Source organism: Anopheles darlingi, chromosome 3 (assembly GCF_943734745.1).
Source record: "Anopheles darlingi chromosome 3, idAnoDarlMG_H_01, whole genome shotgun sequence".
In the NCBI taxonomy this organism is placed as follows: domain Eukaryota; kingdom Metazoa; phylum Arthropoda; class Insecta; order Diptera; family Culicidae; genus Anopheles; species Anopheles darlingi.
This window is the reverse complement of record NC_064875.1, coordinates 11,536,816-11,564,600: the sequence shown is the minus strand read 5'-3', so window position 1 is coordinate 11,564,600 and position 27,785 is coordinate 11,536,816. Positions and strand designations below refer to the sequence as shown.

Sequence of the window (27,785 nt, the reverse complement as noted above, 5' to 3'; positions counted from 1 at the left end):
TGATGTCTGGGCTGTTGGGGTAGCGGAGCTTGCGGAGAATCAATACACATTTATGAGCAATAGACGCGGTCCGGGCCGGTTGATTGTGAGTGATTAACAACACGACGCTGTTCGAGGAGCCCTTCATTGGTATGTGCTTCTCGATGAAATAGATTCTGGAATCACCCAAAGACGAAGAGAGGTCAGCTGGTGTTAAACATGATAACGGATTTGGGTTTATGCTAAATCCATATCGGGACAAAAAAAACATCGTCCAAGAACAGACCTGAAGCCATCGGGGAGAGGTTTTGCTGGTGGGTGTTTGGTGGAAAAGATGAAATTCCAACACTGGAGACCGGAGCACGGTGAGCACATCGATGTGATGGTCGGATTTCTTATCAACCTGCAACTCCTCCCCTTGAAGCCACACACACTGTCGAAAAATGACCCCCGAGGCTAGATTGCTCATCAGCAGTTTGCATATCTAATCGTGCGGAAAGTTAATACGTCGACACGCCACTCTCTTTAGGACGCCCATTTGTACTTCTTGTTCTTCTTCGTCTTCGTCTTCTCTCTGGCCTCTTTGGCACCTCCCAAAGGACACGTATTTTGACACGGTTCCGAAGATTCGATTCCATTCTTCGAAGACTACGTGAGAATATCCAAAAACCTTTACCTCACGCTTTCTCCTGTCGTGAGGTGAGGCTTACAGGCTAGCAGCTGCGAAACCAGAAGATACCCCAAGGTTATCATTTGGTGCGGTTATGATAATCTTTAGTCTACGATCCACTTTTCCGTTGGGGTCTGGAGGCCGCCCAAATTACTGGCAGCTTCTTTCCCGAAGCAACTTGACAGGCGCCGGATTTTAAAATGACTTTTCCTCACTATGATGAAAACGATTGAGACTTGAGGGGAGACTTATCGCTCGCAACAGATCGGGAACAGCGCCAAGTGGAGGCCAACTTAATCAGATCCCGCATCCCACACTCTATTACTCGCCCCCCCGCAATCGGCCGATCGATACGCGGGAGCTCGATTGTAATTCTGTAAGAAAATTTGAATATTTTCGATTCGAGACCATATGCAGGGGGTATATGCAAAATGCAAATTGCTTTTGCTGTCCTGGTGCTGGACGAGCTCGCAAGTCCAGGGAGGCATTTGCTCTGGAAAAGGCCGGACACACGCAACCGATCGAAATGAATAATTCATTCTTCACGGCAGTCGGCGTGACGTGAAGTCACCTTACGACATTTTGGCAACCGGACCGCATGTTGGACCGGACGACCGGACCAGGATTCGATTGAGGTTGAAACACCATTCAGCTCCACTATTCGATCCCATATTTTTCGACAGTCTAGTGGTGTCTGTTGTGTTTTCGATAACTAGCGACGGTAGCGGCCCAGAACCTAGAAGAAGACCGACCGACTGGTATCCTGATTTAAAATGCATTAAAAAGTGCATCCTGCTGCTGCTGCTGCTGTTGATTTGATTCTGGCTACGAGTGAAAGATCAAAGTAGTCTGTGTGCGGGCAGAATAAACGAAGCGATGACTCTGCAGCATACCTTCTACTTTACATTACAATCAACCTCGTTTCACGTTGGTTTTACTGTAAAACTAAAATACGATGATCATGGCACCGTAATGTGTGTGTATGTGTGCGTGTGCCTTGGACTACCAGCTAAGAGCTTCTCGTAACGTCACATTGCATGGTGCATAAGTATGATAATTTAATAAAATTTTCCTTCCTCTGCGGTAAAACTGATTAGCGAGCACATGCTACTGTTGCTACTGCTGGTCTTGGTACTGCCAGCTAGAGCTAGGCTAGAACTCGGTCGGTCGGTCCCGTTTGTGTATGCTCCCTTTTTGTTGCTTCCGGGGAGAGAGCCCCGGCCGGACTCCGCGGTTATCACGAATCTCATTTGCTTGCATGCTAATTACAATCATTACTTCGTAATTTATCTACCTTCCTTTTTTTCAACCTCGCACCGGAAGAGCCCCCATTCCGAAAAAACAATCCTTCGTCCTGACGACAGCACACGAAGGTCCCAGCGGTCCCTGTGCCCTGGTCCTCAGAGTATTTGCACTGGAGAGAGAGAGAGCTGCTAGCCCGGGAGGTCTCTTTACATTTTTTGAGGTTAGTTTGTGTTCCATAACCCTCTCACTGGCGCTGTAGAGCTCCATTACTATAAAAGCCGCTCCCGGTGTTATGGGACAACCGACCATAGACCAACATACTGGACTTGGGCCGGGCGGACCGACCACTGGCGGCGCAAGAATTGCATTTTTACCTTCGCCAAAAGCGAATACGTGGAGCCTGGAGGACATAAATTACAACCTCCCAGCAGCTCCCCAGACACTTTCATCATCACCATCGCTAGGGTAGGGTTCCATGTATAGCATTGGCAAAGGCCCATCCTAAGCTAACACCCGGAGTCTCGGAGTCCAGCAGCTGCAGCACAGAACGCGAACGCTCTTGGTTTCCATTTCATGTACATTTTTCGAGTCGAGTACCTAAGGACAAAATGGCGTTGCAATGGTGATAATGCTCGGCACACAGGCCGGTCTCGTGTCCCCGTATCTGTAACTTCCACATGTGCTCATGCCGCGAAGTGGATAAATAATGATGGTTTACGACAACGAAAACGACGACGACGATCAGAAAGGGCTGGGCTCTCGAGAGCGGCGCAATGAAGTTGTAGTGTGGTAATGGTGGTGACCTCTCCCGGCCGAACGGCCCAACAAGACTAATGATACGAGCGCCAGCGTTAAATGGACTCCAAAATACTACTCCAAAATGGCATTGCAATGGCCGCTAGGAGTGGTTTAATGTTGGCTGCCAATGTTTACAAATAATGGTGCACGCTCGACTCGATTGTAGAGAATCGTCTTTGTGCACGCGGTAGGGTAATTGGTATGGGTAATCTACTTTTATTACGCCCTGATGCAGATGTCTAGGACATGTCACTATCACGATCGCACTCATGGGCGTAAAGCACTGTTATTCGTATCCGTGCTATTCTACTTTCGCGAAACCATTTAAGCCTCAAGCAGAGCGAAATCAAGCTCCTGCTTCAAGTGCTGGCTGGCTTGGCCATCTAGTAGGGGAAGTGGGCAGTGGACACGCGAGAAACCTCGGCTCGCCAATCGTATTATGGCACTCAGCATGCAACAGACGGAATTCCAATTCCGAAGCAAACGAATAGACGGGCCGGGAGACAGACAGTAATGTTGCTCAAACACGGACCAACGGACGAGGAGAGTTGCACAACGGCGGCAGCAAAGGATTCGGCATTCGGTTTAGCTAATCACAATCGAGCCCCCTAAAATAAGCCTCGTAATTTGATCCAATTTATTTGTTAGTTTCTCGCTCGTGCCGTTTCTTCCCGACTCCTGAATGAGGAAGCACTCCGGTTCCGGTTTCTTTTCTTGTTGCTCTTCCCTTTCTTTTCTCGTCAACCGAGCGGTACAGCAGGAGTGTAGGAGTCTCTAGGTGGCAGGTTAATCTGACCATCCGCAAGACGGTCGGTGAGTGGTGATTGTCGTAATTTGATCCAAATTGAGACGCAGAAGGTTCGTACCCTCGGTGCACTTGTTTTGGATTCGGTCTTTTACCTTTTTCTGTGCTGCAAGAGTCACCCATTTAAGCTTTATGTTTTGTTTGAACCACGTGCCACGTGGTTTCGTGAACAACCAGGCTGCTCCATCCACAGGATTTCGGTTTGGAGCGCCGCAAAATAAATGTGATCGAATCGAAATCGAATCACGACGCCACACAACAGGTGGAGTAGATGGAGTGGTTCCCTGTCGACAGTTAACCGTCAACCGTCGCGACCTCCGTCGTCGTCGCCATCGTTGTCGTCGTCGATAGTTTGTTCATTTCTCGGTTGCTTCATGCAACATGCAGCGCGCTGAATGACGTCCTTCCCCGCGGGTTGGATTGTAGTTACAAATTGGCCAGATTGGTTGGCACAGTAAGCGAGAGAGAGAAATGAGCATCGAGGCGCATGGTTGTAGTTGTTGTTGCTACTCCTGTAGGTGGATAAGGTTAATGTGCGCTTAACATGCCATCGGGCCATGCCATGGTCGACAGATCGTTTACTTTGTCCTGAACCTGAATCGCTGATTTGATTGTATTGTTGTGAGTGTGCGTGTGCGTGTGTGTGTATTTGTGTTTCTCCCTTGAATGCAGACACGTGTTCTCTACCGCTGGCTAGTGCAGAAGGAGGTGAAGGCATGAAGAGAAATCGCATTTTCATGACGAACTATCAATTCTACTTAACGGTTCCCAGCCATTTTCGTTCACCTTTTCTGCACACGAAGCACTCGAGCAACAGGGAGACAGCGGACCAGTCTGTGGGTGTGTGTGTGTGTGTCACGATAGAGCATGTTCCAACAAAACGATGACGATGACATTTCGATGACATCTTTTCCACCTGAAGAGGAAGAAGGCAGCGACCACGAGAAGGCAACACGCAAACCACTTGCTTCGTCTCGATCGATTCGATTCGCCTTGATGAGGCCACATTTTTCTCCGGAACGCTTTGTGCTCCGAACAGCAGCAACAGCAGCAACAGCAGCAGCAGGTTAATGGAGTGCCAGGAGTGCCGGTAACCGTCACTACCACCAACGCCACCCATGATGCCATTTACAATAACACAATTCCGACCGATTTCATCTTCGTCAACCTCAATCGGTTGTCGGTTATGTAGCGGTAGATTTTTCATTCTCGGCGGGACCACCACCGTCAGTTGCAGACACCTCGTCCTCGTCCTCGGATCGATTGTTGTATTCATAAATCGGCATAAAATCGATCGACCTCGGAGCAACAGAGCCAGAGGCAGAGTTACAACCGACGTTTTCACCTCTCAATAGACATAACACGGAACGGTACGACAAGTGAGTCGACATTTTTGGATTCCTTTGTAGAACGTGTAATGAAACGTGCACGTGGTTGCGGTGCATTCCGCGCATTACGACGATGGGTTCTTGTTGATTTGAATAAAAAAAAGCCAAAAATACTGTTCCAATCTGGCTACATTTGCTCTCCATTCTCCTGCAGTTCCTGGATGTTCTGCCAACTCAAGCCAAACATTTGCACAAAACTGTTGAACTCACCCCTCGCGTACGGTTTGGGGGGAAGGTCCTCAGCTAGTGGACCAATTTATGTTAGTTGGTCTGGACAACATACTGCTGCTGCTACCACTACTACTACCACTGCTAGCGGCGGAAAAGTTGAAACCAAATAAGGCCTCGCGGCTAAGGCGGCTAGCGGGTGTGCATCAGGAGGAACAGCAGCAGAAACGAACGTCGCGGTAGTTGTTTTCGGCGAGTTCGGTTTTTGGGTCCTGGAGTCTATTTAACCACAGAAACTCGGTCCGTTGGCCGTAGTTTGTTGTACGTTTTAATACCATTTGCACTCGTAACGTGATAAACTTTCCGTTTTGATTACCATCCCTCGCTCTCGCACACACACACACACACACGTGCACAGTATCCAGTATCGTTCCTACTTATCCACGTTTTTTTGGGGATGGGAATAGCGTAGCGCAATGTAATATGTACTCGAAAAAGTTTTTCAAACCATTTTCGGGGCGCACACACACACGTCACGTGTTGTGGCCAATCTGGTGCTTCGCTGGTTGGTAGAGATTTTTGAAACGAATATTGCCCACGACGAGTACATTCATTCAGCAGCAAGAAGTACAGTAGTAGTGGCAGGATGTGAGGTGGTGAAGTCGTTTGGTCCAATGACCTTGGCATTATTATTGTGGCCCTCTCTCTCTCGCTCTCTTGTGTAGCAGTTTCCTGCGACGTGTAGCGGTGGTAGTACTTCCGGTACTTTGGTGTGTACCCTCTCTCCCCTTTTGCCCCGTTTCCGGCTCACTCGGAGGCACCTTGACGCGGCGGTATTGCCTTGGATAATGGGTATCCTTCGAAATTAGCTCCGGGAGGAGGCCCCCTTCCCCCTTCACGAGAAGTCCATTTTGTGGTGGCCCTTTTTCCTGCCCTTCTCCTGCCCAGGTGCGCGACCTACCAAGACGAAGAGATGGGACCGAACGGAGGAAACTTTTGCTCCATTCCGCTGCTCTGTGCTTCATGGAGCTCTGGAGCCGAGGAAATGCTGGATCCTCGTGGCACTGTTACGCAAGGTGTGTGTGTGTGTGGTAATGGTGGTTCTCGTCTTTTTCTCGCTGCTTCTGAATGCTACGGAAAAAAAGGTGTGGATAAGAAGCGGGAGTCGCGGCAGAGCAGAGGTACACTCGTTTACACTTACACAGGTTGGCGGTGGCCAGACACACTTCCCCACTCCTCAACTCACTGCTCACCGCTGGCTGCTAATAAACAGCTCCATTAGCAGAGCCGTTAGCTGAAGGAGCAGACACCCCAAAGGTACCGTAGAAGGCACTGAAGGCGCTGGAACACACTGACTGGCAACCCCTGCTGTGCGGCGCACTTTCGCACTCAAATCACGTACCGGATGGTTCTAATTTCAAGTTGGCTTATCTAGCTCGTCGGTGCGCCGCCGCCGGGGTGTTATCGATGCTTGGACTCCGCTCGAGCCGAGGTATGATATGAGCCTCCGAAAAACAGATTGGCCGGGAACGCGTAACCAATAGTGAGATTACAGTGCAGCGAACTACTTCTGCTGGTAGACCTTTTGATCACCAAAACACTCCAGGGCCCGCTGGGACGGCAGGCGCGCAACAAACAGACCGTAAGTGGTGCTCACTTTGCTGTTGCCAGGGGCAACATTAATCTGTATCCCTCGATGCGCCGTAATTATTCACTTTCATTCGGTGCGACATACCGAGGGACTTGCTCCACATGAGGGACTAAGAGGGATTTAGAAGTTGGGACTACTACCTCGTCCACTTCGTTTATTTTCGTCGCTCGTTGGTAGTAGTTTTAATAGAAAAGTTTTGCTTGATGATTTCTCACATTCTCTTAGCTCCAGCTCAGTGCTGGGCCGAGATCTAGAACGGGAGTAGATCGAGTGAGATGGAAAGTTCTACGGAAACAGTTTCAACACCCGGGTCTCGAGCCAGACAAACCCATGAATAGCCAATTGGCAGGACTGTAAATCCAGTAATTAGACGACCAGTACGGCCCCGTTGTCTAGTCGAGTAAGATCTTGATTAAAGTGCGCTATCCTGGTAGCGAATGGTGTCCCTGTCGTCCTTCTTCTCACACAGTGTTAAGTGATTGCCAAATCACCAGTGAAGTGAACCAGGATTATGCCACGGGGAAAAACTAAAATAAGTAATTTACCACGCTATCATCTACCTTTCGGAACACTCCCGCAAGCGCCAGCAATCAGCCCCGTTTGTGACAACATTGTTGCGACCGGCCATGGAACGGTGGCGCTGCTGCTGCAGTACGAAACCATAATTATGGTTTAACTGCAGGAAACAACAGTCACGAAAGTCCAACATTATCATCCCAACGGCAACAATTATGCTGCAGCAAACTAGCTGCACCATACCGACACAAACAGACACACAGACAAAGTGTAGTAGTTGTAAAATGGGAAACCCTGCCTTTCGGAAGCAGATCCCAAGTTTCCCGACACAAGAAACAACAAACATGGCGAAAGATTGTTGCCAGTGAGGTTCCAGGCCACCGGAACCCCGGCGCCTTGGGCGTCTTTTTGGAGCGGGTTTCGGTGAAGCTCACTTTCAACTTTGTGTACGCCCTGCAACTCCCGCAGCCTTAATTTAAGCTCAACAACAAGCGAAGCAGCAGCACCCTCACGGTCTGCTCACTCGGTCTCGGCGAGAGATATGGCCCCGTTGGTTGGCTGGCTGGCTAGCTGACTGTGATGCCTTTGTTGGCGCGCTTGGGATTCGTATTTATCATTAGACTTTTGCGAGATGCCTTTTGTGCACAATGCGCACACACATACACACCCGAGTGTAAGGTGCTCGAGAAGTTCGTGCTCGTGTTTTAATCTTCCCTCGCCCGGTGCCATGATTAAGGAGAGGAAAGGAATGCCGGTGCAGCTGCTGCAGTGGAACGAAGGGGAAGAGAGCAGCTCTGTCTCGGCACAAATCTTCGTACAAACACCACGACTCAGCAGCACGAGGTTTGTGTTACACAATGTTGTAAAACAGTAAAATTGAAAGATTTACATGCCCTTCTTCTCAGCGTTGCGAGATCCTTCAGGTCCTAGGGACTCGCTCGCTCATAACAAATAAAAAAAAAACCCAAAGAACGATTGTGTGCTAGTGTGCAGCACTACAAAAGGATTCTTGATTCGCGCGATCCTTCTCTTTCGCTTTCTCATGTAATTAATGGAGCTAGTTTAGAGAATTCTTTATGCTTTATGTGCCCGGTGGTGTGCACAATGGAACAAGAAAAAGGACAAAAGGATGCCATTTCGGACGCTAGTAACTGTAACTGAAGCAATGTTTTGACCAAGACGTGTTCGGTGCTTTGGCTTCAAAATGCTCACAGAATACACACTTTTAAGTCTGCCAAGTCAACCAAGGGGGCCACTGGCCAATGTTTGGTCACTTTCAGGCGGTAAGAAACCAATGTTAAATCACAAAAACACACAAGTCACGGAGCGGCGGACCCCGGCTGGCTACAAACCATAAACCACCACCCCCAAAAAGACTTTAAGACCTCTTGCATCTTGCCCGATTCGCTCGCTTAAACAAAGTTGTTCCGTCCGTTGCCGTCGTGCCCCACGCCGTGCCACGCCGTGTGGAATGCAAATGAAGCCGCCCGAACGCCCGATTGGCTGCTGCTGCTGCATTACGTAAAGTACGGGACCGAATGGCGGACGAATGGTTGGGCAAAGTTTTTGTTTTAGTTTCAGCCTCCCCCCGGCAGTTGCAGGAGGAAGAAAATGGGGAGAGGGGAGAAAAAAAGTTTTCCATTCAGCTGCTGAAAGAACAACTAAAGGATGTGTCACCGCGCGACGTCGTCCTTTCCTCCGGTACATTTTTTTCTCTTAGAGGATTCTTCATTCTAAGACACAAATCGCGAGACATTTGTTTCGTGGCTGGCACCGCGGCATTCCGCGTCCTCTCCGACCGTCCGTCCTAGTTTCTGTCTGACTTATTTTCCTTATCAGTCTCCCCTCGTGATTTCGTCCCGTGCTTCCGCTTTTTGTGCTTTGGCATTGTTAGATGAACTAGGGAAAGAAAAACATTCGTGCGGACTAAGGGAATCACTGTTCGGACTGTTCGGAGGGGTGGTGACGGTTGATGCTGATGGAACAAATGCTTTAGAATCGCTCCAGAATGGATGGTTTCGAGAAGACCGAAAGACACTTCGAAGAAGCGCCAGAAATGGTGGCCCAATGGGAGAGAAAGGGAATGAATTGAAAATCGCAAATGATGCTGGACGAGTCCCCGAAGCGGTTTGCCGCCCAGAGGACGCCGCGTAACAACCGGACGTCAAATTCATTTTCCTATGATTCATTGACATTGGCGCGTGTCGTGGTTGCGGTCTAACGCGCTGCGGTCCGGCTCGCTTCACCTTACAGCGGAGACTCCCTCCGAAAGGAAAGGACTCTCGACTCTCGGCCGTAGAAGAAGAAAAAAGAATGGAATGTAAAAAAAACCGTGGAGATGTCCGGAATGGGGAAATCTTGTGTTCCCGGAAACTATCTTCATCATCCCGGTTGCGGTATAGGGAGTGAGCAACCATCGCTTCATTTGACTTTGATTAATCATGATCGCCTCTGCATACTTAATGTGGCTAAGAAATTGCATTTGCATGGCGTTGCGGAATGGGGGAAAAGAATGGTCCACGGCGCGCGTTCCCTGCCACCGTGTCCTTGCCGATGGTTTCGAAATGATGAATTTGATTGAATCCTAGAGCGAGCGAACGAGGGGTTCCGCCTTGCCCTGCCCTGCCTGTCGCTTTGGTTTCGCTTCAAGATTGATCAATTTCCGTCGACACAATACTGATCAGCATTTGCGTGCGCGCGCTCTCTCTCTATCTCTATCTCTCTGTCTCTCTATCTTCTTCTTTGCTACATTTCCTATCACCAGGACGCACCACTTGGTCTCAAGATGCTGTAAGATGTTCCCTTAATGCTATTCGCTTAATGCTAGGTCTGCATCCTGCAGTCTGGCTGCTGTTTCTGCAATCTGATAGACAAGCAGCAGCGGCTACACGCCACGTCAGTGAGTTTGGCATGAAAGGAAGGGGGACGAGGATTTGATTTATACCGTCTAGTTCCCCACCACTCATCTCCCTCCTCGGTAGTTGCTGCTGCATTCGCGAAAAGATTTATGCGCGTGCTCAGCTCCCGTGGATGATTGTGATGATGATGATGATGATGAGGTTGACTTCGCGATGTGGACGGATTATGATTTGATTGTTGACAGGTTACTGTGTGCTGCAATGCCGTTGGCGTGGTGCATTTCAAATCCCGGACCAAAAGCGCATAGCCTGCTATGCTATGGAACGTTTTGTGGTGCCGCTGCTCTGCCTCTGCCTCTGCCGCGGCCACATTTAATGCAGTTTGTCTACCCTTTTCACCGGATGTTGCACTGATCAGCGTAGTTGAATTACAGGCGGGAGGGAGTACAGCACATCGCCATGTACCTCGGAAGGACAGAATGTGCGGTGTCGGGTGTAATTTATGTACAAACATTCCCAACATTCGTGAACCCCCAGGTAGCAGCCTGTGTGTGTGTGTGTGTGTGTGTGTGGAGTTTAAAATCCCCTTTCCAATAACTGCTATAAATCTCACGAAAACAACGTCGAGATCGAGTAGCACTCGCGCGCCCTCTTGTGTATGTGTGTTCTGCTCATTGATTTATCGATTTTCTTCCACTTTCGTTCGTAACCTACGGAAAGTAATGAAAACTAAGAAAAAGAAGAAGCAGAAGAAAACGAGGCATTCGAAGAAAAAGCACTCTCCCGGGGACCATTACATGGGCTCTTTAACATTCCCTATTTGCCTTCAAGGGCAGGACGAGAGGGCTTCGGGTCCCTCTCTCTCTCATTTATAAATAACCCATCATCCAGCGCGGGCCGTGCAGCCAGCCCCTGCTGGTGATGGTTGCAGTACCCGTGGCCACGAAATGGCCTTGGAAGCCGATGCCCGAAGACGGTTTATATTTAAAGAAACTCCAGAAAGAAGCGACACAGCAGCTCTTGCCTTGTGGCCTGCAACGGACACTCTCCTATTGAGGTATTGGTACGCGCCGGGCCTCATTAGAAAGGCGTGTACGTACGTAGAAGGCGGCGACCAGCACCAGCGGTACTCTCTGTGGGACTATTATTAAGCGAAGGAGGCCAGGAGGGCAAAAAAAACGTCGGAACGATGGAAGTCGCATCATGCCCCCGGGTGGCGAAGAACTAGCTGACGTAACGACACCGAAAGAGGAAGCACTTTCGCTCGCGCTCTCTCTTTCTTACACAAGGGTTGATATGTCTCGGCTTACGAAGGGGGAAGGATTCATTAAAGAAGCGGTACCACAGTTGAAGGACATCGGTAAACATGCTTCGTACCTGCTCCTAGGGGCTTAACGTTCCAGAGAGCTACCTCAAATGCAAGGCCTTCTTCTTCGAGAGGCCGAGAGCTGTCGTGCTGAAGGACATCCATATCGCGAAAAGGTGTCGAAAAAAGGTGTGTTCGTTAGAACACATCAACATTCACGCAGGACCTTTCGGCCGGATCGAACGGGGCTCTACCTGCTTAGGTCCCAGTCCCCCAGATGTTTCCCGTTCACATTCGAGCTACTTGAATTTGTTGCCCGGTTTGCTTTGATGCAGTAGGCAGTTGCAGTACTGCAACGAGCCGTACCATGACAGGCCATAGCCAACTATAATCCCTAAGCCATGGCCGTCGCCGGAAAACCACAATTTGCCGTCCAACCGGCCGGAATATTTGGCACCGGGGGAGAATGCGACGCCCCAAAAAGTGAGTTCTGCCTGCCCTGCCTTCTTCCACCACAGGAGCCTGCCATGAAACCTGGACAGCGGAACGGATCCGAGAAAAATTCCTCCCGTGATAAAGTTTTAATCTCTCTCGGTTCTCTAGTGAGGTGTTCCCGACCGTCCACTGTGTCGCCTACTGTGCTGACACCTATCAACGGTTGCTGAGTTGATCCAGTTTTAGGGTGAAAGTATGAGCGCCTGGTGGTTACTGGATCCTGTGGTCGCTTCTTGTCGCACGAAACCAGGAACATTCCAACCCAAAATCTACTTCTCGGTTGCGTTGCTAGCACAACAGCAACGAGGAGCGAAAGAAGAGAACTCCGAGAACCCCCACACCCGGTCTTCACACCGGTACTCTCTCTCTCGCTTACAACGCTTGATCCTTTTTCGAGGTTGTAGCAGCAGCAGCGGCACCAGCATTAGAAGCAACACCACACCGTAGCAACGAAACCTGGATCCACTCGGGAAAAACACGAAACAAAAATGCTGGGCTGGGAAAATGCAATAAAGCTTTCTTCGGTGGCAGCAGCAGCAGTAGAAGCCGCAGAGCCGCACAAAGTTGACAGTAACGCAGTGCTGCCTGCAGCATCCCAAGCCAGCCAGGGTCCAGCAGGCTGCTACCCCTTCTAGCCATCCTTTGCTTCTCGTTTGACATCCTCCTAGTGCGCTTGAGGTTTTTTTTGCGAGAGAAACCAGAGCCCCGGTGGTGCTCCTTACACTGTTGCTTCTCTAGCCTAGCGCTCTGCGGGGTTAGCTGGTGATTAAAGTTTTCCTAGCGTTTTTTTTGTTGTGTGTTTTTGGCAACGTCGTGTTTCGGTTCTCACTAACGTGCGCAGACAATGTTTATGAGAAATCGTGCTCGGTAGTCGCGTAAAACCGCGCACCTCACTGTGCGCTAGCATGATTAATCCCTTTCAGTTTCAACCGGGAACCACCCGGGGCCCGGGGCAGGTCGCTTACGGTTGCCGTCGCTTGGTTTCAATTAAAACTTTTACCCTTCAGCACCGGGCGCACCAATGAACGAACGCTGGTTGGTATCAGCAGCGATGAGAAGCGAAGTTGATCGTCATGTCTTTCGTTTTGAGTTTGGGGGTTTTTTCCGAGTTTTTTGTGATTGCAATTTGGGGCCACCGGTGGGGTAAATAATTAACTCGGTGGGGGAGCGATACACCATCGTTGGATGCATATTCCAATCAGCGATGTCGTTCTCCGTGAAGCCACTCGAAACGTGTGTTTGGGGGAACTGAACGAAAGTGTTGAAAACGTTGCCTAGAACTGCATCATGTCTCGTTTCCGAATCCCCGGAAATATCGCATGCGACATTTAATATACCGTTACACATGCACTTTCAAGGATTCTTTGATGAACTTTGAGAGATGAAGGACTTTTCTACGAATCCTGGCCTGGCAGTTGCGTTTCTGCTTGGGAACTGCTGGAACCGTATGTATCGTATATCAATTAAGTAATGAGAATAATAACGATGCGTGCATAAGTGATTTAATTGTTGCTGTAGCAACTCTGCTCTCTCCCGTACATTTTTCAACAGAATTATTGAGATTCTGTCATGTGGACATATTGTTTGATGGTTTAAGCGATTCTCAGAATGAAGAGAATCGATTGCGAAGCACTTCATTTGCAACAGCTGATGAATATGTTCACAGAATTTGTGCTCCTGTGCATACTGCAACAGAAATGCTCGAGGAATTTCAATCATGAGATATCAAAATCGCTTTTCCAAATAACGAACATTCAGCCTTAAATCGCTTAAGCGGTCCTGAGAATCCACAAACCATTTTTTCATTTTAAAAATAAATCCCTGTAATTTTGCTTCCACACTCTGAAGAAGTAATATCACGCCAATATGGAGCTCATTTTTGGAACTAAAACATTCAAATGGCAGTTACTGCTCAAGCTAATGTTTATTCCAGAAGCAAAGTTATAGAAGTCACCGTTTCTAGCGCCCTGTGGCTGCCGAAGAAAGTTATGTTGAGCGTACAAAACACCGAATTGTAATCCGATTCAAAACATTCGTTCCCATACTGCATACACTAATAAGATTAATTCTACAAAAACATCCATCTCCATCTTCAGCAAACGTCAAAAACAAGGGCTAGCTAAACGTCATATCGTGGTCGTCGTCGTCGTCGTCAACGTTGGTCATGAATTGTCATCTCGGGCTTAGGCTGTAACGTGCCACTAAAACCCCTGCTGAAGCTGACTCATCGTTGCCGTTGGCTTTCGTCAAATCCCAGTGAGCGATGTCTTTCGTGATCTCGCACCGTTTCCTCCCCCTCTTGGACACACCGACCAGACCGGAGGTCACTTTCGAGGTTTCGAAACAAAAATCGGCGAAAAATCACCTCACTTGACGTTACAAAATGGCGCGCCCGTTGGACCTTTCTCTCTCTCGCCAAATTCGTTGTCACTTCTCGCATCCATTTCGCCCGGCCCTGGACACGAAATAAGCTGCAGGCAGTAGTAGGCAGGGCAATGTCGCAATGGCAACGGCGACGCCGGCGATGCCGGTGACGGAAGAGTTCCGTGTTAAGCACCGCCGAACACAGTAACACGCTCTAGGGGGTTGCCTTCCGTTTGCGGCCCGGTCCCCGGTCCCCGGTCCGCTGGTTACGGGCTTCCCTAATACCGGGTGGTTTCCGGCATTACCACCACCGCGCGCCGCCCTAGAAGGGATACCCTAGAGGGTTTTGCGCGCCTCCGCCTCAAATAAGGTTTCCTTCCGAAATGTGAGTCCGTCAGTTGGTGTGTCGGTGTATCGGTGCGTGCGTGTGTGTGTGTGTGTGTGTGCGCACCAGGGCGCCCGGTGATGAAATGTATGCAAATCCATTTGGAAGGATTATTCCCCAATGGCCATGTGGGCGTGTGTGTGTGTCTCGGAGTGGAGTGTTTCTCCTTGTTCTCCGATCCATCCAACACGCATCCGCTACACCACGACGGATGGGGTACCGACAGGCTGTCAGTGTCGGCATCAACTGGCGGAACATGGCTAGCTGGCCGGCCGGTCGGTCACTCCGCCCTGGCTTCCACTCCAACGCCTGCCCGGTGTCAGGTTTATGCGCGCGCGCGCGCGTCGGAAGCCGGAGCCCGTTTTACATCCGGATCGGGGGGAAGAGGCCGTTGAATGGCGGTGATGATACCGCTCTGCTCTGAAGTGACGTTTCCGATGCCGCGAGCCGCGAATCGCAAACGCAAAGCCTAGCAGCAGCAGCACCAGCAGCATCCTGCGTCCAACGCCGGTTGACGGATTTAGTTGGCCGCTGGGAGTCACCGGTTCGGTGTAGGTGGTAGTAGGTTGGTGCCCGGTGATAAGCGACACGGCGACGATGAAGCGCGCTCCGCGCTTTTCCATTATTCATCCAAGCAAGCTCGCGCCTCGTGTACTAAGGGACCCCTTTCGGTTAGCGGCAGCCCTCCAGGGCCCATGTGGAACCAATTTCCGTTCTGCGCGTTCTGAGCGCTCAGTGGCCGCTCAGTAGTGCGTATGATGGGCCACTAGCAGCGGATGGCCGCCGGATCGCTTGTTGATCGGATCGGTTAGGACGGACGAAGGGTGCTGCTTGCTGACAGATGAAACGAGATCTCGTAAATCTTCACAAATTGAATCAAAGAGACCCTTTAAATGGTAAGGGAAGGACGTATCCTCATATGCGGGGCAACCAGATACTCGCGCATATCCTTAAAAGCGCCTCGCAAATGACCCCCGAGACCACCATTCTACCTCTGAGGGCCTTCGGTTGTTCGGTGATTTACATATTTACCCCAAAAACACACACTCCACTGTAGAGAGGAGCCCCTGGAGGAAGAGGTTTCTGAGTCACTCACTCCCCGGTACCACATCAGCTTTCGGAAGCCATTTTTCAGCCCCCGGTTTCGGTTGGATATCCTTCTTATCTGGAGCGACATCCTCTGCCCTCTATCTGCGCGCGTATGTTATTGATTTTCAAGGACTAAAGCAACGAACGGGGCGAACGAGAGACGATCCTGGAAGTTGAAGGTTATCTGGCCGCTCGCACACCACAACGACAGTGACGAGACGAGGCGCGGTGCCATGTCGAAGTCATTTGGTGTGACTTTGGAACCGAGAACCGGGAAGGAGCGAAACCACAAACTGGACCGGTACAGGCACCGGCACCAGGGGGTTTTTGTCCAAATCTGTGGCTTCCCTCCTGTTGACAGACGTCTATCTCTGTGTGTGTGTGTCTGTGTGCGTGTGTCTAGCGGTAAATGCGGAACAAATATGCTAACAACAGAACGGTACAGACCCTCTCCCCCATTATGGCGTTCGACCATCCAAAATGAAACCAACCAATGTTCCAACCATGGATGTCGTCCGTAAGTAAACGAGGTCCGTGTTGTGTCTGTCCGTACGGAGGCCCCAAAACGGACTTCTGTTTAGCTTCCGTGAAAAAGCCACTCTTTTGACCACTACGCCATTACCGGTCGGAGAAATCCCGCCCGCTGTCGGTGCATCAAATTCATCAATAATTCCTCTCGACCGATGACTACTGTACAACGCCGAGATGCTGCCGAATGATTCGTCCTGCATCTCGTGGCACGATGAATTACCATGTCCGGGGATGACCCGGGCCACAGCAGCAGCAGCAACAGCAGCGAGCAAGAGCTAGCTATTGAATCGAATTCAATCGAACGCAACCGGGCAAATTATTGTTTCCTCTCCGCAATCCTTGTTGCCATTGGCAACCGGGTGCGCCAACAATCCCGACATCACAGAAACGTCAGAAGCGTGTCTAACACAAGGAGCAGGACCTCCATGGTTCCGGATCCGGAGCGGTCGTTCCATTCAATCCGTTTGATGAAATCCAATGTTGGTCCAGCCCCCTTTAGCTTGACTGCCGTTTCGGGGAAACTTTTGCAAAAATGGTAACGACCGTACAAAATGTTATGAATGTGTCCTCAAAGCACACAACGCACTACCGTGTGGACGGTTTTCAAGGTTGCGCTTCCGATGACGACGATTCGCACGGTGGTTATGGTTGTTGCGGTTCTCACCCCCTTTTTTATGCATCACCAGAGATTGCATGGTTGTGGAATATTGGGAATATTCAAATTTTGACGGCGCCACAGAATCGTATTTTGAGGTTAGGGTGGAGTATTATTTATGAGCTAACGTTCCACCCGAAAGGCGTGCTGAGACTGATGGATTCAATTCGCCAGATATACATACACATTGTTGCGCAAACGGGTATGTTGCGCTTCGACTAACCTATTGAAAGATAAACTCCAGGAAACTGCCTTGGATGCGATGGAATGCGGTAGAACACTGGTAGATTGTTGCAGCGACCTCATACCTCAATCAATAGAAATCAAGCAACGAAATGCATCTAATTTACAGCCACTGTGTGTGTTTCTCCCGGAAATACCTTATGGGTTCTGAGGTCATCAGGATATGGTCTGGTCTGCCCAAATGTCGCTCACTGGGCCCGTTCGCTTCGGTGTGTTTGCCAATGAGGGCAAACGGCAATGGTCGCGCAAATTCCGTTCTGGGAAAACAACTGACCGATACCGATGGCCATGTCCCTTCTGGTGCCGCTTTGTCTGATGCCAAAAGGTATTGAGCGTGGATGCGTTAAGTAAAACCATTGCCGAAGGCCCAGAATCCCTGAGAAATCCTGAGAATCCTGATGAAGCGGAAAGGTGCCGCACAAGCTGCAAGCTAAACAATCTCGACCCTTGCCTTCGATTAGCCCCTAAGGTTGCAAGGTCCTTCGGGAATAGTTGCTCCAAACACGCCGTACGGATGTGCGAGTTCTAGGTCAACCGACTGCTCCTGCTGCTGCTGATGCGACGTGTGAATACCGAGGTCCACTCGGTCATGCCCGTCAGCTGCAAGATAAGGTGCAACAATGGTGTGCGCCAGGACACTTCGTAGGGCACAGGTAGCAATGTCTACCGCCAGCCGATGCTCTGTATCTGTGGCCACACACATACACACACAGAGCGGTGGTATTCTAGGGTCCTGGCAGATTGCGAGAAGACAAAATTTTAATTAAATTTATCGCATTCCTCGGCACCTCCTTCTGATATAACCCTATCCCTCCACCCCAAAAACTAGACAGAAGCGCTCGAGAGCGCTGTTGTTTGCATTTCAACGATTTAGTTCCATCGCGCCAGGACGATGGCCAGCAAGCGACCATCGCAGCTTCTCGATTAGCCCAACGACGACGACGACGACGCACGGCGGATTTCCTGGGAACCCAGGCCGGACGTGCGCTGGACGATGGATAAATTGTGTTCGGGCCCAGGCACTTCCGCCAACCACGACGGTGGTGTGGCATGGCATTGTGGCATGGCTGTAAACACTATGGGCATCGTCTTGTCTTGTCTTTTGTCCTGCCAGGCCATCCTGGTCCTAGCTATCCGGGAATGGTGAAGCTATTCCAGGGGTAATGTGCCGACGTCGAAAACTCGATCGTTGCACGGATGCACGCGCTCCAATCTAGCGCTGCTAGCGAAGAATGAAGGGGGGAATGAAGGTGTGTTGGTGGGGTAGTGACCATGCCGAGGTGAGGATCGATCCAAATCCCGAGGACGAACGGCCGGCCCGTACGACGAGGGCCATCGTAGCGTTTAGCTAGGTCGATTGAGATGATTAAGTTAATTTGGATTGCAGAACAGGGGAGAATTTGGGTTAGGGTGACACAATTCAGACGTAGGGAGGGAGCGAGCGAGGGTGTATGCAGAGAGGGCATTCAGAGTGGTGATATACGTCGGTATCGGTGGTATGGTGTTGCCGTAGATTACGTGTTTGCAACCGCACCGCCCCATGCATGCGCCGCGGCCTATAATCGGATCGAAAGCACCACGTCTCGCTTTCCTTAATCACCTGTAATCCCATGTTTTGATAAAATCATTGCATGGTAATTGCGTGGCATTTATGATTTGGAAGGCAGAAGGAGGAGGCCCCCTTATTATGCGCTTCCGGGGTATTCAATTGAATGGGCTTTTGTCGAATATGAAACACATTTAAATATCGAAAGTAGATTAAAAGGAATTATACATATAAGAGTGTTGATATTTCATCTGGCTTTAGCTGTCAGCGTGTTCAGCAAATGTTTTAAAAAGTTTGACAGTTTATTGCGCATGCACACGCACGGCTTACTGTGGTTTTGCTGCAATAGCTTTACTATAGTTGAGCATCTAGTAGCTCACATTTTGCAAGAGAGACTTTCAGCTTTATTAGTTCTCTGTACATTTATTTCACTTCCGTTTACCTACATTTCACTTTATTTCAATTTATGTCTTCTGTTACCATCTCGATCGATACAGGAAAAATGGTTTTTATCAACAAATTCTCTTTATCAACTATATCAAGAATTTCAAATGAGTTCCGGTGCCTTGCTCAATTTCTTATCATTCTCTTGTGCTCCACGCGTACCGACAACATCTTCATTTTCACAGACATAGAATGAAAAAGTGGAGAGTGGAAAACTACCATTCATCTACCGTTTGACTCCGGATGTTATGTATTTGCTACGTACGTACCAAAGGCACACCCACACACATACACTCCCGAGGAAATCATCAAACCGTCCTTTCTGTGTTTGCACGAAAGAAACAAACTTTCAGTCACGTACCGTACCGTACCGGCAACCACCGGAGTAAAACATAAACGAAAAGGATAAAGAAATGAAACCCCTGGCTGCTTCTGTCTTGTCTCTGCCGCTCCTCTAGGAGCTCCAACCAGAAGCACAAGGAAGCGGCAACAGCAGCAACAACACATTCAGGAAAGTGTCATTTGTTATCAAGAAACCGCGCCCGCTTGCTGGCTGGCCGGATCCATCTTGCGCTCTATCTTGCTCTTTGGTTTTTTGCGTTTTTAGTTCACAACCTTGTCGCTGCCTCCGCAAACCCCTTTTCTCGTTCTTTCTCTCCCTCTTTTCCGTCCGTTTTAGTTGTTTATAATTCCTTCTTTATTTGTGTGTGTGTATGTGTTTGTGTCTGCTATGTGTCGTCTCACACTCCCCTTTACCCCGTTCCATTGCTTGGCTCGCGGAAGTTTGTTTTATTGTTTCGCTTTTCTCTTACACATAAAAGCTCCACCGCTCGACGCACACAGGACTTTCATTGTTGCCCCCCAATGTGTGTGTGTGTATGCCGGCGTGTCTGCTCAACCTCATTCTTCTCCATTATCAGCGGCACACGCGGTGTACATGCAGCGAAAGGTTTCATGCGCGCCCGGGCACATTAAATGTCTCGTGTCTTCTTATGCTGTCTCTCGCCGGCGAGCATAACAAACAGCAGCAGCAGCAGGAGCATGAAAGGACCTCGCACGCAATACAGGACCTCACTTCCGGGAAAGTACACTAGCAACGGTGGCCATAATGCCCGTTCGCAACCGAAGAGCCCCGCTCCTCCATCACATTTTTTACTCTCTCTTTTGTTGATGTGTGATGTGTTTTTTTTCTTTTTTTGAGAAATGGTACCCGATGGCAAGATGCAAGATGTTGCTAAATGTCGCGAGCACGCACAGTCTCTGACACTGTCGCGTGGTCATGTATACCCCGTGCTTCCGGTGGATAATGGCGCTGGAAACGAGGGTGCATTTGTGGTCTGGTGCAGTGTAGCTCGGGCTGCATATAGTCTGCTCACCAGGAACGGATTCAAGCGACAAACGCGGTGTCGCGATGATGTTAAGGATGCGTTTCACGTGCTGCGTGTGTTTGCAATTTTATTGTTTTTCACAAAGCAAACCATTTCCCTTCCGTTTTCATTGTGTATGTATGTGTGTTTGTGTCATATCATGTACAAATACTTATACGATCTCTTTTCCGACATCACAATCCTTCGGCAGGATGTGTACTGGAGGCGGAATCGAGTTTGATTTCAAAGTTCCAATCCAGCCAGTTCTACCCGAGATACTTTGTTAGCTTATTTATGACCTCTCGTGGCGCTTTTTGGTGGCGTTGATTTCACGCACACCATCCACCCCGCGAACTCACTGGATTGCAACATCCGATTCCGCTTGCCCCAAAACAGCTCACGATAATTAACACATTTTATTGTCGATCCCCCCGGTAGAGTCTAGGGCCCTTGGGGGGGCCCCCTCGGGGCAGAACCACTTCCATTCCATTAAACCGTCAGCGGCCTGGGCCTGGAGTTGGATTTATCACCTCATAATGTGTGCCTTGATCGTCTGTTGTGCCGGTGAGCGAGAGCTAGAGCGAGCGAGAAAATGAGAAACATTTCCCGCGTACAACGGAAAGGCATCGAGAGTACCATAGTCTGGGGCCAACTTTCGCCATCTTTCGCCCTTCAGCTGCTGTGTCAGCGAAAGCAAAGCGAAAAGAAGACGGCCGCGCGGCCTTTGACGCCCGTTTGATGAAGATAGAATATGGCTAATTTATTTACCCTCGCGTCCAACACCACAAATTCAACGTCTTCTCTCGAAAATTGAGCCCGGGGTTTTTCCTACGTCGAAAAAGGCACTCTCCTCTGTTCTCCATCATTCTCACTCCAGCGCCTTGAGGCCGCACAACATTATCGATTTCATCCGCAAAAGCGAAATCGCACCGCACGCTGTTCTTCGCCTTCGATACCCTCGCGATGGTGGGGGAAGTGGAAAATAATGGCCAATTTTCACGCGGCGCCCGGAAAAATAACGCAACTCGACGGCGGCGCGCGCCCTCCCTGCTTCAAAGTGGTGAGCCCTTCGAGGCTGCTGCTCATCAACATTTGTTGTTGCGCTGCTCGACGAACGATCGACTCGACTCCACGACGGGCGCTGAGAACATAAAATACACTCTCTAAACAACTCGCACTCCTTCTAGTCGCAGCACATTTAATGAGGTGCAAAGGAACGTATTCGGAGCATGCGGAGTCGAAACTTGAGACTCAGTAGCGCGGTGAAGAGAGCACGCCGGGGATCGATCTGTTACACTTGTTAATTGATTTCATTTGTGCGCCCGTTCGAAAGTACTTCAACCGCTGCTCCGGCGTCTTAATTAAGACAATTTCCTGTCGGTACTGCCAGGTACCCCGACAACGACCTGCAATCAGAATGAACACCTCGCGTTGCTCACAGAACTCACTTCTCAATCACAATTCAAGGCAATTCGCGATGCTAGGCTTACTTGGATCTATCATTTTTCACTCGCAGACAGACTTTTGCTCTACTGTGCATACCTAGGGGGCAATTTTGATTCCCTCGAAAAAGCATTCGGACTGATTCTCAAAACTTGCAAACTGTTCACGACCGTTTGTTGAGGGCACTTGCTGCAAGTGACGTGAAATCGGATCCGTTTCACGCGTCGCTCTCCGTCTCTGGCGATGCGTGATGTTTGCGCGAGACAACTTTGTCTTGCGACGCGCATTCAATTGTACCAACTGGAATCGCTTCGCTTCGGTTTTTTTTTTCTTCATTTTGGGTGATTCTGAAAATCATTCGCCATCCCCCCCGGTGGTCTAGGTGTGCACGGGTGGCGCGCGGTATCGATTTACATAACGTCAAAGTTTTATCGAGAGAAATCGAACCGAGCGAGCGAGCGAGCGAAATTCTCGCGAAAGTTATGCAAAGTTGAAAAGTTAAACAATTATGCGGCAAATTTATTTCCCATCCATTGATGTCATCATGTTTTATGTTGTCCGGGCAGGAGAAGAAGGAGGTGCAGTTGCGCTAGCTTTAAAGTAGCTGCTGGTAATGCTACTGACGCATGTAATGATCATGCTGTCCGGAGGCTGAGGATCGTGAATTCACTCACATTCACTCACGGTTGAGACCGTTTCCAGACCGTCATCTATCGTGTGGTAGTTATACGGGAGCTTCAATAACTTCTCATCTTGCATCTTGGGGACACATGTGTGATTCGGGATTCCGAACTGAATACCCGTCAACATCCCGTCAATGGATGGATTCAGGCGGCATGTCTCGTGGGGAATAGACAACACGGGAGGGAGAGAAAAAGAGGACAGCAAACGCACGACGCGACAGTATCTGTCCAACATATCGTCTGTCAGAGCGTTGGAGGAGGAGGCGTAGGACATCGGATCCTCAGTTGCGTCTTATCGTGTGCGCGCCACGAAAGCGAAAGTGTCCTGGCACCTTAACTTGGGAGTTTTATTTTCATTTCATCGACCTAGCCGGCCGGCTGGCCGGTCCTGTCCCGTCGTCTCTTGTCGTTGACGTTTGTCCTGAATGTCAACGTGTCAGCGCGAGTGCGCCTTGGGTATTATCATTATCGTTTGCGAGGGAGGCGCAGACCCTGGACCAGAGGCACCTTCTTGTTTTCCTTCGAAGAAGTGTCACTAGAGGCTGACGAGAGCAAAAGTCAGCGCGCGCGTGTGTGCGTGATGGTCGCTCATTGTAATCACGCTAATCCCCTCCTTCTCCTCCTGCCCTTTTTGCGTGACAAATACCATTTGCGAAACCTCCACCATGACCTCCGATGTTCCGTTCGTCGTCGTCGTCTATCAGCGAACGAGATGACATTCATCTTCTGACCGGGGAATCGAAGAGAATGGTGAGGAGCTGGTCCAGAGCTAGTCTGGTGTGAACGGAGAGGAAACAGAAAGATTATGCTCGACTGTTTTGCCCGAGGTTTTGCTTGGCCCTGGACACATTGTCCTTTCGTGTGCGCCTTCCTTGAGGAGGACCTCCTCTCCTACAAAGTGTGATGGTCGCGCCAACCTTTTTGCCATCATTGCCCCGGGGACAGGTGGCACAGAAATGTGGTGAGGTGTGTGGTGAGAAAAGCACAAAAGAAAACTCTGGCTGTGTGGCTTCTACAAAATGGTTGGGCAAATGATGACAAAAGATGAGAATTTCACTCACGCGGCCACATCCGCGCCACATCTTCCACGTGGACGAGATTTAATGAGCCGCTTTTTACTGCAGCAGCAGCACCACATCGTTCCGTAGTGCCATCCCTCCCTCTACGGAACAACATCAACTTGCGACTGACCACCACCGGCCCTAAAAAAGCCCCACCAGTCTGCGAGCGCACAGTGGACCCGCAGCATCATCGCTGATGTCGTTAGAAGAAAGAAAAGCGCCGCCCGGAATGGCGCACAAAAAAAAACACGCAAATTTCGCCACAACTTAAAGCCCCGAGGAGGAGGCGGCGACGGTGCGCACGTCACGGCGTGGTTGATGGCCGTAGATCATCATTTCTTGGCGGGGCGCGGTACGGTGGAAATTTGTGGCCGCCGCTTAATGGTGCCAGGGCTGCAAGTGATAATGGTAATTTTATTCGCCTTCGCACAACGCGCAATTGCTGGATTTAACTGGGCCCGTCTATGTGTGTGTGTGTGTCTGTGTTTGCATATTGCGAGAAAGAAGATCTGGTCTTGGAAGAACGGTTCTGGACGGAACGGTGGTGTGCAGCCCATTGTTACAGTCTTTTATTTTTTTGTTTTGGAGAGACAACATAGGTTTTGTGCCACAAATTGTTTGCCCCCACGGTTAATGCATTTTTAAATGGCTCATTACATTTTGAGGATGGGGTAACAATAAAGATTTATTGAAGTGTTAAATGCTTTCGCGTTTACGCAGCGTACGCGGGTTTCAATTAAGCGGATAGTATCATTACCTTCCGGTATGCGCAACTATCGCAGATATGATAGTAGAGGGATCATAAAGTGGTTTATTTTATTTTATGGTATTTTATTCCTGATGGATTTATGGTTCAACCTTTAAATACCAAAGCTGTATATAATTCTCCAGATAGTTCCGTCGGTTTTTTAATAATTATACAATACTCAGTTTTGTAAATCATCTCATTAAAACCTGTCGAAATGATCGCATAAGTTGGAAATTTTCAAATATTGAAAAAAAAAATTCAGATGATCCACCTACAAGCTATAAGTGCAGTGGCTGCATTTTTAAAGCTTTTCGTTTTGCAAACCCTATTGTTGTTATTTTAAAGTTCATTTAAATTGTTTAAAGGGTTTATTGTGAAATCAGCATTCATAATGCACTATTTTTACCTGAATGCGTTTAATTCTCCTCTTTTACAAAATAGAATTTGAACATTACCTGCAATTTGGCGTTTGTGATTGGACTCCATTTAAGAATTTAAACAAATTTAAAATCACGTTGGAACAATTTATTTAAAAACTTTCTCCTAAAATAAGGATCGCTTTTTTTAGTTTGGGTGGTTGTTGGCTTGGTATTCACTGACCAATTATAGTGGAACCTCCGTAATCGCTATTACACCCCAGACGCTCTTTAGCTTCATAATCGATGCAGCGATTTGATCCATTTTACTGATAATAACACTCCCCTTTCTTTCTTTCTTTTTTTTTACTTGCTTTCCGCCTCTCTTGCACAGGAATCATACGAACGATGGCCACACTGGACCTGGAGACGAAGGCGAGCTACTGGTTAACTGTCTGTGCCCAGGATCAGGCCAGCGTACCGCTGCACTCCTGTGTGCAGGTAAGTGTCTGCACAATCGATGCCAACCAAAGCCAAACACCGAACCTAACCACCAACTTGTCTTTCTATTCCACTTACCATCGCCCCAGGTGTACATCGAGGTGGAAAACGAAAACGATAACGTGCCACTAACGGAGCAAGCCGTCTACTATCTGTCGGTGAAGGAGGGAAGTCCACCCGGCACGGAGGTGCTGCAGCTGGTGGCCGAGGATAGGGATATCGATCCGTTGCAGCAGATCTCTTATCGCATTACGTCCGGTAATCCGGTGGAACACTTTGTCATCAACAGTACCAGCGGTAAGTGTTCACTGTTCAGGGTTGTGAGCGCGCGCGGCGGGCGCTACGCGGCCACACGGAGTTTATGGGAAAGATTGATGGTGCTCGGTATTTAATTACCCGTCGGCAGTTTGCTGTTAGGTCCTTAGTCGTTGCTAATGTAGAATGGACTGTTTTTTTAATCAAATTTTGCACCAGAGCTCATTGAAGTACTTGCATTTGCTAGCTCGAAGGTAGTTATAGTCTGAGAACACAGGATACAGGAGGCATCTGCTGGACAAACAAGCTCCAATTCATGGGAAATCTATTCAGTTCGAGATGGCAGAGTAGAAGGTACGCATACCTTCGTCAAGTGCCGTTTTCCACAAAGGTTAACAAGAAAACTGGAATCATTTCCGACCAGCTGAGCTGAAAAGACTTTCGATGGATTGCTGTGGCCAGGGTGTGGCCGTAGAGACGCTGGGCATTCCACCAGTCCACGGTCGATTGATCGTTACACGCTCCCTATGAATGAGAGTAAGTATTCCCTCTCGGCCAGCATCCTCGAACCCTCACCAAAGGCCTTTTGAGATAGCAACCAACCAACCAACCGGCCCAACTTGATGGACGTTCGATGGACGTTTGTACACCTGGTGGCCACACCGGTTGGCAAAGGCTAGAACAAAAGACAGACAGACAGAGAGAGAGAGAGAAGCAGCTAAGTTCAGCTTACGGGATGATTTCGATTTAGACCCAACCTGCGTTCTTCAAGTGAAACCGATGCAGCAGAGAAATGAGAAGAAGTCGCACAATTGACGCAGGTGCAAGCTAACCCATCGCCTGACTCTCCGTCGTCGTCTCTTCACGTCGATTCCTCGAAAAGGGTATTGAATTACAAATGGGAATGGAAATGAGTTTTCCCGGGCTCCTTGCACTGCTACTGCTGCACGGGAATGATGAATTATTTATGTTCCTTTTGGAAACGAGCGCAACTGGACCGTTGCCGCAGATGTAACGCAGGGGGTCGTTCAATCGAAATGAGTGATGAAAGATGCACAGCAGACCGTCATTCAGGATCAGGTCTTTGTACAATTTTCATTTTGAAGCAAAACTCCAGGCCGTCGAGTGCGCCCGCCCTTCTTCCCATTCACTGATGCAAATAGCTCGTGCTGAAAGTACCATTTCTATTTCGAATTCGCTTTCGTTGCAGGACTGATAACAACAACCACCCGGAAGCTGGATCGTGAAACGCAACCGGAGCACATACTCGAGGTAAGCTGCAGCTCCCTAAATCACTCGCTTTCACTGTCACTCCCTTCGGTTTCTTTCTCTTCGGTTACTGCAAGTGCATCACTACTCCAAGTCTAATTGTTGATGGCAATGATGAACTGTTCTCCGTACCGTTTAACTCATTTGCATCCGTTCTACCGGATGGTAAAATTCGCGTGAAATTCCCTAACACTCTCCAGCGCGTACTGATTGCGAATCGAGAAATCTCGGATATTCGCTTGCTGGAAGTGCTTTTTCGCATCCACGACACCTCGATACGAGACGCGTCTTTGCCGTCATTAGCCGGTCGCCGTTCACCGAATCGAACACGTCGCGTCGCTTCACTTCATTGGAATTCATTAATCGCGTTTGATGACTAAATTAAAATTACTTTCATTCCAACCATCGCTAAACGGCGGAAAGATTAATTAGCTTTGCTGGCTCACTGTCATTCGGATGGTGGTTGTGCTGGGTTTCTGTTACGGAAGGAAGAGCTTTACTGTCAAAGAAGAGGAGACGAAGCATTTAATGGAAATTCATTTTGTCATTTTCTGTTCGGAGCATTTACAAGATTAAAGTTTATATTAAATTATACTATCAGAATGATGGCTTTATGTTCTGGATTCCACTACACAATTGAATGAATTTTTTATGCACACTAGAATAACACTCTAATGAGTTCTCTAATAGCTCAGTATAAAGCATCGTTCCTTTACTAACTGCGTACAGCCTTTAAAGTTTCAAGCAGTTCAATCTCGACGTCATTTCAAGGCTCCTGGAGCGCATGCGGTTAGGACGTGTACCCTCCGATACTCATACCCCCTACATGCCGATAACAGGAAAATCGTTCTGAAGAAACCCGAACTCCCCCCGAACCACCGGATCCTCATTAATCATTCGAAGCAAAAAATAATAATTTACAAACCCACCACGGGGTTGTACGTACGTTCCCTGGGCTCGTTATAG

General features: G+C 49.1%; 1 protein-coding gene across 1 annotated transcript in view; it reads left to right on the top strand.

Moving 5' to 3' along the window:
• LOC125956046 (fat-like cadherin-related tumor suppressor homolog) overlaps positions 1–27,785 on the top strand; it is a 200,146-nt gene that overhangs the window by 125,600 nt on the left and 46,761 nt on the right. Inside the window, 3 exon segments of the mRNA XM_049687524.1 lie at positions 25,189–25,295; positions 25,385–25,592; positions 26,761–26,822. Coding sequence (XP_049543481.1) covers positions 25,189–25,295; positions 25,385–25,592; positions 26,761–26,822 — 377 coding nt within the window.